Source organism: Cervus elaphus, chromosome 5 (genome assembly GCF_910594005.1).
Source record: "Cervus elaphus chromosome 5, mCerEla1.1, whole genome shotgun sequence".
NCBI classification, from domain to species: Eukaryota; Metazoa; Chordata; class Mammalia; order Artiodactyla; family Cervidae; genus Cervus; species Cervus elaphus.
In genome coordinates, this window is record NC_057819.1 from 9,537,922 (window position 1) to 9,550,887 (window position 12,966).

The following is a 12,966-nucleotide window of genomic DNA, read 5'->3' on the forward strand; positions in this document are numbered from 1 at the left end:
CACAACTTCTTGGCAAAAGAAGACTGTGCCCTCGTTACTCACTCAGGAGAGGTGACGGCACCTATGCTTGGCCGGCTTTTGCTGAATTTTAAAAATTTAACGTGAGGAGTAAAGGCCTTGCTATCAGATGCATGGAAGTGACCCCATGATGCAGGACCTCTTGTAAGAAAGCTGTCTGCTGAGCACAGGGGGGACAAGGCCGTCGACAGAGCCCCCAGGGTGGAGGCACCTGCAGTACTGCCTCTCATGGAAGATGGGTTTCCATGGGGAGAACTTCCTTGGAACTTTGACTGAGTATCTGGAAACATCAGCTAACTGATGGCAGACACAGTACCCCAAGGACACTTATAGAGCCTGTTTATTGCATAACTAGCAGGCACAAATTCCAAAACGATTTTACAACGCTTACAGGGTTGAACAATAATTACAGGGATACAAATGTACAACGAACAAGAAAAGTAAGTACAGAATCATGGGTGACATGGATAGAAGACACTGGGAGAAAAGGCATTTCATTTTTCCTATGCAGCATTTTCTTTTGGAAAATCAAGGTGACCTTCAACTGGGACAAGGAAAGAAGGAAAACCCTCTGCGTGGGGAGCTCAGGGTGGCTGTGGGGGACAGACCCGAGCTGGGCTCGCTCAGGTTCTGCAGCTGAAATCGCTGGGGGAGTTGGAGGACAGCTCCTGAGTTGTGCGTTTCCAGTTCCCATCCGTGAAATGCTGTGTTTAGTCTTTGGGTCCAAGTCGTTGTTCTTTGGCAAATAAGAACTACTTGCATTCCGAGGCAAAGGAGGACGTCAGCGGGAGGTGCTCAGGTGCAGCTGCCTCCTGGTTGCTTTCCTACCTGCGTCCTCCTAGCTCCTCAGGGCATCTGAGGGGGCGGGGATTTGAGAATCCAGGGGAAGAGGATGACATGACAGAGCTCAGACACTAGTGCAAGGCCAGGGAACCCGTGTGCAAAAGGTGGTGAGCGGCCACCGAGACAAGGTGCAAATGTTCACAGGCCCCGCGGGTCTCCGACCCCGGCCTTGAGGAAACGCACAAGGGGCTGGAAGAGAAAGGCCACCCTCAGGCCTCCTGTCGCCGGGTGTCACTCCACCTGGGAGCTTCCCTCCCCGAACGCTGGCACGGTGGGTCAGCAGGGCCAACTCCTGCGGTGCGCTCACGGCTGGACATGCTTTGCTGGCCCCCATGTTCCTTGACTTTCTCCAGGGGCACGAAATGACGTCCCCCACTCCAGGTCCTGAGTGTGCGCGTGAAGACACCGCTTCACCCACTGCGGCAACTCATCATCCAGAAGGCCGTCCTCCCATTGGAGGAGGCTGAGGGCACCGACCCGAGGCTGCGCTGGGCCTTGCCCGAGGAGCCCTGTCGGCCGGGCGGGAGAGCAGGTGCTCGCCAGGAAGAGGAGGGACAGCCCGTGCATGCAGCATGCAGAGACGGTTCTCAGACGGTGCCTAAATTGAAAGTAGAAGACCTCCTTCCAGAAGGCGCCCCTCAGCATCTGACAAGAGTGTGGCACTTAGGTTTGTGCAGACAAGTCTTGGAGATGTGGATCCTCTCCCCGCGCTACTCAGCAGAGCAAAAGCCGGCGAAAGCACCCAGCACAGTGACTCAGTAACCAAACACCATCACTGCGCTCCTTCCGACCGCATTCGGTCAGGCTACAGAGGTGTGTGAGTCACACAGTTCTGTGAAAACACAGGCTTACCTAACATGTTCTGGGGCAACTGTGATGATTTTGACTTTTCCATGTGTGTGAACGAGCACTACGGGACAGAACAGATGGGTGAAACAAGGACCAACGGCAACTTAATACAGGGTACGGCAGCCCTGCAAAAGGTAATAAGGCTCAGAGGCTAAAGCCGGCGAGACCAGGGAAGCCAGGCTTCGCGATCCACAGCAGAGCCGGGAGCTGGCAGCCTCAAGGCTGCAGCAGGCCCACACGCGTGCTGTGAACACGTTTAGACGAGTCACCGACGTTTACAGATGGAGATGGCATGGAAATATCTGATGTCTTCTGACAAGTCAAAAGCTTCGGCAACCCTAGGCTCGTTTTATTTACATGGCAGCCTGAGTGGAGCTGGGCAGCTGCTGTCCCCACTGCCATGCTGTGGGCTCCCCGCTGTCCCTGGCATCTGGCTCGCTTCATTCATTGTCACTGCCGCCTGGCCCCACTGGTCAAGGTCAGGGTCTGAACCACGCCCACACAAAACCGTGGCCACGAGCAGGAAGGAATATACTTTTAGCTTCCAGAACGACCAAGCTCTTCTTAGTAACTTAGAAGGCAACCTCGGGGCATCCCAGACCTTACACCTGCAGGCTTTTGTAGCGTTGGGATAGCACACGGTCAGTTAGAGCGCTCTGCAGGGAATTCCTGAAATGTGATGTCTGACACTGAAGTACCAGTGAGGAGGTGCCAGGGGAGAAGTGAACCCTGGTAACCGTACGCATCTTACCTTATCCAAGGTCCTTAAAGGTGGTGAGACGTGCAGGGCTGGTCGTGTGAGAAGGCTTTACGTGGCTAAAGGAGTGAGGGGAGTAGACCATTTCTCTCATCACAGTTTGCGGCAGTGCTATCTGAATGGGGTGGGATGAAATTACGGCTCATGGAACTGGGGCTCCTCAGCCTGTGCGTGACAACGTGGCCAAGGCACACAGGACAGGGAGGACGAGTGCTTATCGCTGTGGAGACTTCAGGGTGAGAGCAGAACAGAAGTGGACAGAAGACAAGAGAGAAAAATTAGATGAGAGGACATCGAGTGTGACAGGACAGTTAAACGGAACACTTCATTGTTTCCTTCCAAGAGAGACTGTTACACTAGTTTTGGAAAGTGGCAAAGTCCTTTCTCTACACGCCTGCTTGGAGATACCCCAAACTTAGAAGAGATTCTGCAGTAGAGGTTGGAATACTTGCTTATTGCACAATGCTTGACAGGGATCAGACAACTCTCTCCAGAGAATGTTTCACTAAGAATCTCACTTATAGTTTAGCCATAGGCAAGGAGTCTGAAGGGATGGAGAAGGTCTAACAAACTTTAAACAACGAAGTTCTGCTTTCGGGTGTCTATGATCGTTAACTCAACGGTCATGGACAGCACAACAGAACGTCAGAAGGTAAACTGGCAAACAGGCACAAAATAAGGCAAGTGGGTTAAATTAATAGTTGAAAATTTGTTAGAAAACATGCAAAAATAATACTGAGTTTTCTTTTTAAAAAGTTTTAAACTTTCATTAAATGTTTGTGTCTGTAAAAATCGCAAGAGTTCCATGTCTAAAGTGGAAACCGGACTTGGAAAAGCCTAGAAAACAGAAGGGCCAGCCCTGCCGTTCAGTTGTTGTTCTCTTTGGTGGTGATGGTGACCAGCTGCTTGGCGGCCTTGGCGATGTCGTAGGCACACTGGATGACCTGCTGCGTGACCAGCTGGATGTCCATGGGTGGGCCTGGGTCCCCTGGGAGGGTTTTCTTGCATTCTGACTGCAGTCGGTAGGCACTGGACGTCAGTAAGCGGAGGGAGGTCCTCACCATGTCGGACTTGGGTTTCTAAACAGAAAAACAGCTGTTCGCCATGGACTGCAGGGTGGACACCTCCGAGAACAGGGACAAGCATTCCTCGGAAGACAACTCAAGCTGTTCCGCAGTGAATGGCAGTTGTGTCCTGCATGTTTTCACTGGGGATGCGTGAAAGACTGCAAGTTTGGCAACCCGCAGTGTAGGGGATGCTGGGGCTCTGACTCAAAAGTTCAGACTGCACACAGTAGATTTAGCAGTATCCATTTACTAGTGCTATTCTGAAGCAGTATTTGAACAAGTATTTACATGGGTGAAATATTCCAGATAGAATTTTTTTCCTATTAATGCTTTGCCTTGCAGCATTTGGCTCATACATTCTTGTCTTATTAAACCCAGACCAATAGCCCTAGGTGGCTGTTTGCATATTTAAAACTCTCTGTGCTACAAAGAGATGAATATAATGTAAAGGTCATCAAGAAATTTCTTGGAGCTCATTGAAAAGGATCCGAACCAAGTTAGCAGGGAGTGACTTACTTTGGGGAATAATGCCGCCATTTCTGTAACAGCTATGTGTATCCTCTCTGAGCAGGGAATATAACTGCAAGAATATTAAAAAGGTTATTTAAAGACAGCAAAAATAATTCAGAGACAGAGAACTCTCAGACACGAATACATTCCCATTTATACTCCCGTAATAAAGAGGCTAAGGCCACAGCCAGTCTGTTGTGGATCCCACACCAACACAAGGTATTCGGGGATAAAGCCGGGGCCCCCATTCTTCAAACTTGATTCCATCATATAAAAACAGCCTCCAGGGATGAATGCAGGCGACGTACATTACAGCCTGGTGGGGCCACAGAACACTGAGATCACAATATACAATGAATGGATTTGTACATCTTAAAAAAAAAAAACAACCAAACTTCCCAGATTGTACCAAGCACCATACTGCGATCTTTGAAGCCAGAAAACAGCCCCAGGACACATATTTATATTCCTGACAACCATCAAAGAAAGAAACATAATGTAAGCATATTTTTTTGGTCATTTGCAATACCAGCAGGGCACTTCCGAGCTGGGTGAGACGGAAAGTGAAGCATGCTGCTCGGCAGTGGGAGAGTGCCACAGGAGGGGTTCACCATATCATCGAGGGGCCCTAACAGACCGTACGTGGGAAGGTGGGAAACGTCTTGCTTCATGTAATGAGGGAATGAAGGGGCCTGCTGTCAAGGTAGTGGTGCTGAGCAGAGGTACTGCACATCTACAGCCTGTGAGGCAGGAGGGGCATGTGATGAACAGGATGTCCGGGGGAAGGGGAGACAAACAGCTATATGATTTCTGTGGAAGGAGGCTGAGAAATTGTGCGGGTTCCTCTTTCTCTCTGAGGCTCCTCCAGCCATCCGCCCATGAAGACTGACTCTGCTCCGGTAATAAACACTGCCCATTCCTCTCCTAGTGAGGGGGAAATGACGACACTGGGAGAAGTCTGAGCTGTACTGCAGAATGCAAAAGCGTAGGAAACGGGGCGGTGAACGTGACAGCGCCAGGGCCATGCAGACTGCAAGAGACATGGTTCATCCTTCTGTGGAAGGGAACACAGAGCAAAAAGGAGGGGCAGTACTGTGCTCCTTGAACAACTTCTGTTTGTGCAAAGGCATGAAGAGAACTTTTTCACAGAAGCACTACACTTTGCTGTTGGTTAGTCGCTGAGTTGTCTGACTCTTTTGCAACCCTATGGACTGTAAGCCCACCAGGCTCCTCTGTCCGTGGGATTCGCCGCAAGAATACTGGAGTGGGCTGCCATTTCCTCCTCCAGGGGATCTTCCCGACCGGGGATCAAACTCACCTGAATTCTTTACCACTGGGCCACCTGGGAAGGTCAAATTTTGCTCCTGAAAATGAGGTTTTTCTTGGATTTTTATCAAATTCTGCCTTCACAAATTCAGTGGGATGATGTTAAACAACGTGTCTGGAGCAGGCTGGTCACCACCTGAAACTAGGGCCAGCTCGCAACTGCTAACAACTTACCCAAGAGCAAAGGGATGGGTTAGAACAGGGGCTGGGCCCTTCTCTGCAGCTGGAAAGAACTCTGTGGAATGCCGTTCTGCCCAGATGGAGCAGATTTTTCTTTCAGGAGCAGAAAATGATTTGGGTGATGATTAGACCCACTTTTATTTGTAAACCACTTGCTTCCTAGATGTGTACATGCACACGTGAGGGAGTCAGGTAAGAAATCAGGTTCATTTCAGGAAGCCTTCTATGGCACACACTCCTCCCCAGCTAAGCAGAGCAGCTGGGAGAATCTGTTGCCAGTTTTGAGGCAGCTTCTTTCACCTCAAGAACTAGGAATGTCACCACCCCAAAGATGCTGTAATTCTATCTCTGGAAGCAGTTTTATTCGGAGCATTTCATAAGAAGATGAAAGATTAAAAATACCGCATAAAACAGATGAGACAAATGGAGAGAAGTAGCATGGAAGCATATACACTACCATATGTAAAATAGACAGCCAGTGGAAATTTGCTGTAGGACTCAAGGAACCCAAACGGGTGCTCTGTAACCACCCAGAGGGGTGGTAAAGGGTGGAAGGTGGGAGGGATCTTCCCAGGAGGAAACATACATACATCTATGGCTAATTCATGTTGGTGTATGGCAGAAAGGAAACCAATATTGTAAAGCAATTATCCTTCAATTAAAAATAAATTTTTTAAAAAGAAAAAAATGTACCGTAGAAAAGAAACAAAAAGAAAACCCCAAATTTACAAATCTGTATTCAAGTGTCTTACGTAAACCTGAGATTTCCTATACCTTCTGACATCAGCATGTTAAAACCCAGCCCTGTCTGTAACTAGAGCAGCAGCATCTCTCCCAGAGCACGTGCGCATGTCTTGCCAGGCAGGATTCTTTCTCAAGCCCCCTTACCTGTCATGTTTATTCTCTTGGGCTGCCCTTAAGAGCTCCTGTATGTTTTTGGTGATCTGCTCCGTCTTCCGGATGACGTCCTCGGTGCTGGGGAGGATGGGGCTGGGGGTCGTGTGGGGCTCTGCTGTGTCTGGGCCTGAGCTGTCACCCTGCCACACTGAGTTCCTCGGCCTCCCTTTCCTGCTTGACCTGCGAGCGTTAAAGAAGTGGTTAAACGTGACAGGTGCTGATGGGCGGCCTCTCTGCGTCTAGGAGCCGCGGCGTGTGCATCTGCTGGAGGCGCGAGCGGGCTGCTACTGTGGTTTCCTTTATCCTGTCTGGCAGGAGACTCGGGGTAAGGCTCGCTGAGCAGCAGCAGCCACTGCTCACGGGGAGGCTGCTTCATTCTACCACGAGGCTGAATGGGATGACCCTTGTAGGAAGGCTAATGATGGGGAAAGGCAGGAAGCAAACAGAATGGGGAGTGTGTATGGTTATTAAGTCATTCAAATCAAGGCAATTCCTTGGGACAGAGATGCAGGGTATAACCTAACGTTGATTTGAAGTGAAGGACTGACTTTAAGCATAATACAGAGACTCAGAGACGAGTCTAACCTGTTGGTAAAAGGAAAAAGGGCCTCTAGGGGCAATCAGGTGAGATGAGAAGAGGTGTGAACTATCAACTTATGTCTCGGTATCTGAGGACCTTAAAGGTCTGAGAACAGAGAAGCGGGTGGCGGTGGTGAAGGGCGTGACCATGCCCGTGTCAGGCTTCTGGTTAAGCAGCCCAGCCCCAGGGCCTTCTTCCTGCACAAGTACCCCATGTCCTCCAGGTCCCTGTCGTTGGGAGTGTTGTCGTAGTCGCTCTCAGGTGTGCTATTCTGCTTCTCCAGCCGGGAGGCCTGCAAGACAAAAGGTGATCCCGTTAGCTGAGAGCACCAGATACTTCCTGGCTGCCCTCCCAGGAATCCTCACCTGTCAGGCCACGTGGCCTTCACGCCCCAGACCTCATCTGGGACAGGGGCCAATGCTTTATTAAAAATTTAGTAACAGGGAGTTCCCTGGGGGTCCAGTGGTTAGGACTTGGTGCTTTCACTGCCCAGGGCCTGGGTTTGATCCCTGGTAGGGGGATTATGACCCCACACGCTATGTGCAAGGCCAAAAAAAAAAAGTTTTTTTAATTAAAAAAACAAATTTTAGTAACTAATGAACAGTGGATCCAGAAATGCTTTCTTTCCTTCTCTACCCCATCTTCATCTTCACTCCTTAGCTGCACCCAGATCCCTGATACAAATTAACAGAGACACACAAGGCAATGTTCATGTTTAGCTCCCTAAGAAGTATGGAGTTTAACCATAATATAAAGAGACCCATTTAAGAAGCAAACATGCCATATACCCATAGATTGGATCATCAGTGCTGGGAGCTGCTTGCAGATTAACTGGTCTAATAGCAGATGAGAAAAGGAAGGGCCAAAAGACCCTGGGGTCACCCCCAATGCCAAAAAGTCAACAGAAAACCTGGACCAAGAACCTGGACCTCCTGTCTCCTGCTGCCTGCGATGCCCCAGCCTGGAACTCTGAGGCCCACCACTGCTCTCAATCTGGCTCCCCAAGAACCACTCTCAGAGAAGGCTTCTGTGAGCCACAAGAGGAAGCCAGAAATCACTCATTCATTGCGACACGTTGTTTGTGAGCCAAAATGGATGAAGCCGGTGTGACAATTGGTTTCCAAACATTTTCATCTGTCTCCCCAAACATCTATCCCTTAAACATAAAGATACAGTGTAAAATAAAAGGGATGCAGGAACCCTTTAACTATTTTGAGCAAATGGCAGCAACACTAAGTACAGGGCCTTCAGGGTGGGATGGGGGAGTATTACATTTAGAGGGGACCACATTCCTTTGAAGGGAACTGTGTTAGTTCTGGAGTATTTAATACAGAGGATTTCCTCAGTATTTATCCATAGTGCTTGAGAATTTCTTCATTTGAACAGAAATCAGTGGAAGCCAATTTAAAACCTAGGTTGATTACCAACTGCAAAAGACAAACATGAGCTATTTCTAGTTCTATACCTTGAATTTAATCCAAGTGAATCAAAACATGTGACTAAGGATTTTTATTGCAGCTGTAGTAAGAGATAGCTGCGAATTCAGAATTTCTTCATGTGTAAATTCACAGCCCTGTTTAAACACATGGAGTCCCTGTAGCTTCACTCATAAGAATGGTTCCCTTAGAGTGAGTCAGTTAAGAAAGCCTCCCTAAAGTTTAATTATTTGCTCCTTACTGCCCATGCTGCTTGGCCTTCTGAAGGCCCTATGTGAGCAGGCAGGCAGGCAGCCCCTATTCTGCTTCTCTAGAAGCAGAATACTATTAGGACTTGGTGCTTTCACTGCCCAGGGCCTGGGTTTGTTCCCTGGTTGGGGAATTATGACCTCATAAGCTATGTGCAAGGCCAAAAAAAGTTTTAAATAAAAAAAATTTTTAGTAACTGATGAACAGTGGATCCAGAAATGATTTCTTTCCTTCTCTACCAGAATACGTGTTGCCTGCTAGCCTCTCTCTGTCCTCTCCCAGGTAGAACGCTCATTCTCTGTATGTGCTGAGATCTTTCGTGTCTCCCTCAGATGCTCTATTTGGTTCCAGCCACTTAACGCAAGACACTGTGATAAGCTCCTAAAGAGTCTGTGCTCTAACCACTAGAGTCCATCTGACAAGTGACTGCAAGTGTTGGCTGGCAGCTGTACACACAGTCTGCAGAGCTAAGTTCTGTGAAAACTACAACATGCAAGATCCCTTTGTTTCGCTCTCCTACCAGCAAGCGGTGCTGCTTCACTTGCTGCCTCTGATCTGGCTTCATGAACCAATCAGTGAGTCACTGGCTGCTGGCTCTCTAGATGGAAGACCAAAGCAGGCACTGTATCCCAGGAAGGGAACAGTGAAACCAGGCTCTTCCAGAGATGATCACAAAAAAAACAAAACAGAAACAAGACAAAACCAAACCAAAAAAAAAAACTCTTCTTACCTTTCACAGTGCATGTTTGAATAATCTTTAAATTTCTTTTCCTTTAGTTTTCATATATACATACACACAAAGATGAGTGTGTGCTTCTGTGTACATACACATACAGAGAGCATAAAATAGAATGTGAAAAACCTGCATTTAAATAAGTATTCTGGGAAATTTGTCCAGAGTAGTTCCAGTGGAAAAAGCTAGAGAACAGAATTAAACCCAGAAAAATCCCATCTTTTTACAATGGATCTTTTTAACCTTCCTTGATGTAAATTTGATAATCACAAATCAAATGCATCACCCGTGATCGAAAGTACGAAGTTTCAATGAAGCATGTTAGAAGAGTAATGACTCATCTATCTGATGAAAGTACTCAGGAAATGCTTCTTGAATACAGGTAACAATGTACAGCAATAACCACCCAGGAAATTGGTTACTTACATTAAATCCTTCATCGTTGTCAACAAAAGCGTATTTCGGGTTTTCAAATTAGTCAGCGTTAATTTTAAGGAAATTATTGTCAACATGCAGAATTCAGGTCTATTAGTTAAAAGTGCTGCTCTCTCAAAGCTGTTAATAGAAAAGTTACCTTATAGTTGGTGCTGGTTCAGTTTATTTAAGAGATTGGTAGCTTTCTCTGAATACAGATGCGCCATAAAAACCTATGATGAAGCTGTCAGGAGCAACTGGGATCACCAGTGTAAATGATGTGTATAAAACACTGTCTCAGCAAGCAGTCCTGGCAATAACTCTCAAAACAACCAAAAATTTAAAAAAAACTTTTTCACAGTAGACAAAAAAGGTTTCCCTGACTCTTAGCAACAACATTTCAAGAAAGATATCATTTCTATTTAGCCGCCCTGGGATGGAACCTGGGTCTCCTGCATTGCAGGTAGATTCTTTACCACTTAGCCACCAGGAAAGTCCTTAACTGAAATACTGTAGTAAAAACAGTGCAGTTCAACTTCAGAACTGCTCTGAAGATAGTAGCATATATATGTCAAGAGGTTTCTTTTCAATAGATTACCTCAAAAGTTCAGAAAAGAGCCCCTGAAGGGCCTCAATGAGCTGTGAGGCACTGGGACATCTCTCCTCAGTGGGAAAGAAGACTCTCCATAGGTCCAGCCAATGTGGAGGGAATAGACAAAGGCCTGGTGCAAATCCCCCCTGGTCTGTAAAGGTGGTCCCTCACCCACAGGCTCCCTCCTTCCTCTCACTTTAGGGACACCACCCCTCCAGTAAAAGACACGAGAGCCAGGACCTAAACACAGGCCTTCAAAGCCTGTGCTCTTCCATGACTTCCCCAGCTTGCTGTCATGTACTGTTCATGCGTGAAGGCATTTTTTAAACTGACAGTGCCTTTGGGAGCAGGGGTGTCACCTAACTTCTTAGGACTCTTTAATTGACTTTCTGAAAGGCAGGGTATGGACGAGGTGCTTGATAAATACTTGCTGCCTGGCTACTCTAAAGGGAGCTTACCTGAATCACGTGCTGTTAACTGGGAATGTAAATTATACACTGGCAAGTTGGACTTGACCAACTAAGAGTGAACAGCTTCGTACTAGCAGCTGCCTACACCTCCAATCCAGACATGGAATGCAGGGACTGCAAAACCTGGGTCTGTCAAGTCAGGTGCTGACATAACACATGTCAAGACGTTAAAAAAATAAAAAACAAGAAACACGGTGTCTCAGCGTTTACAAAATTGGACAGATTTGCCATATTATGTTTAACCAGCAGCCAGCTAATTTTCTGATTGTTTAAAGAGACAGAACGCTCAGAATCCATGTTACAGGGTGAATTGTGAGACTGAGAGATGAGGAGTTAGCTGGGAGGGAGGCCTTCTCCCGCAGACATGCGTGTGGGTGTGCGTGCGAGGCCTCGTGCAGGACAGGGGTTGTTAGTGGAGGAGGGCGGGCCAGGAGGGCCGGGAGAGGCACCCAGCACCCAGGAGCAGGCCCCTCCAGAGAGCAGAGCACTCAGGAGGGCCGGGAGAGGCACCCAGCACCCAGGAGCAGGCCCCTCCAGAGAGCAGAGCACTCAGGAGGGCCGGGAGAGGCACCCAGCACCCAGGAGCAGGCCTCCTCCAGAGAGCAGACCACTCAGGAGGGCCGGGAGAGGCACCCAGCACCCAGGAGCAGGCCCCTCCAGAGAGAAGACCACTCAGGAGGGCCGGGAGAGGCACCCAGCACCCAGGAGCAGGCCCCTCCAGAGAGCAGAGCACTCGGTGTACTTAACCCTTCGGGCGCTTTCGTCCCTCGACCAGGACAGTGTGGAGGGGAAGGAAGGCAGAGACGAAGAGGAGGTCACAAACGCACTCCTCCCAATCTGGAAGGGGAGAGAGAGACACACTCGGGAAACACAAAACAGACAGGAAACCCCGCCACCCACCCTGGCTTTGCCCAGGTTCCCAGTTAAAAGACTCCTAAGGAGCAACTCACTATGTGGGATCAGTGCTGAAACACCCATGCTAGCCAATGACAGATCCCCAGAGATATTTAATCCCTCAGAGAAATAAATGCCTCTCAGAAATTACTAGGAATCTGTAAGGCCACTTTTCTATGAGGGAAAAGACAATACCTAGCATAATCTGTCAACTGTGCCAATGGTTTTTTTTTTAAAATAGATAGTCTTAAACAAATATTTGTTTTTTAATCAGGACAGATGACATGAAATGAAAATCTATACAAATGGTTTAAAGTTGGTTTATATATATCAGATACAGTACAGATATATAACTTTTTTTTTTAGATATATAACTTTTAAAATAATGACACTTTTACATTTTAAATATTTTTAAAATCAAAAAGTACACTGTTAAAATGAACAAAGTGGCTTTTCCTAAATTTTGTTCTCAGTTATACAAAAATAAGACTCTTAACTTAGTTCAATGGCATTCCCATTACACCAAATGTGTTGAATCAATTGTTTTAGAATGTTTAGTCCAAACAACTTTAAAAGCTGAAGCAGTAGATTCCCAATTACAATATAACAACACTGTAATTTTACCACACTAAAGCTTGACAAAATTGAATAGGGTATAATTTCCCAGGCCATATTCTTTACTATTGACTCTGAGAACTTTTTTGGAAATCCCTATAAAAATGGACTGAAGAACAACTGACATTCAAAAAGATAAGTATTACTCTCTGAAAAAAATAAAATCACATAGGTTCAAAATGCAAACATTTTGTCAAAACATAGGTTTTTTTAAAAATAAATTAATCCAAAAGAAATATAATTTGAAAACCTCACAACACAATACTTATTCCACAGGAAAAACAAGAGTGTTAGCAGCCTGTTATAGAATACTATCTTTGGAACATAAAGCTGGTAAAGTTGATATAGGAGTTTTACATTTCGTTCTCATGAAATGAAAAAGCAACACTTTCTCCCCGCAGGGGGGGAGGAGGAGGTGGCAGCTAGGCCGGCACACTGACCACAGGTGCAGGGCTGCTGAGGCCCACAGGCTTCCAGACCAGGCCTGCACCCCCGGGCCACAGACGCCACCCGCTGCACGCGGAAGAGTGGAGAAG

At 47.2% G+C, this 12,966-nt stretch overlaps 1 protein-coding gene across 11 annotated transcripts in view; it reads right to left on the reverse strand.

Moving 5' to 3' along the window:
* Positions 1-340: 340 nt before the first annotated feature.
* The window catches only part of GIT2 (GIT ArfGAP 2), a 42,153-nt gene continuing 29,527 nt past the window's right edge, over positions 341-12,966 (reverse strand). For 4 of the 11 annotated variants that reach the window (XM_043901577.1, XM_043901583.1, XM_043901580.1 and 1 more), the window contains 5 exons: positions 11,669-11,758; positions 7,237-7,319; positions 6,439-6,627; positions 4,047-4,114; positions 341-3,546 (listed from right to left, as the gene is read on the reverse strand). In XM_043901577.1, the coding sequence (XP_043757512.1) occupies positions 3,305-3,546; positions 4,047-4,114; positions 6,439-6,627; positions 7,237-7,319; positions 11,669-11,758 (672 nt within the window). In that variant the 3' untranslated portion in view covers positions 341-3,304. Of the gene's footprint in view, positions 3,547-4,046; positions 4,115-6,438; positions 6,628-7,236; positions 7,320-9,232; positions 11,512-11,590; positions 11,759-12,966 lie in introns of those variants that run through there. The other 7 variants (XM_043901584.1, XM_043901579.1, XM_043901585.1 and 4 more) reach the window with 5 other exon arrangements.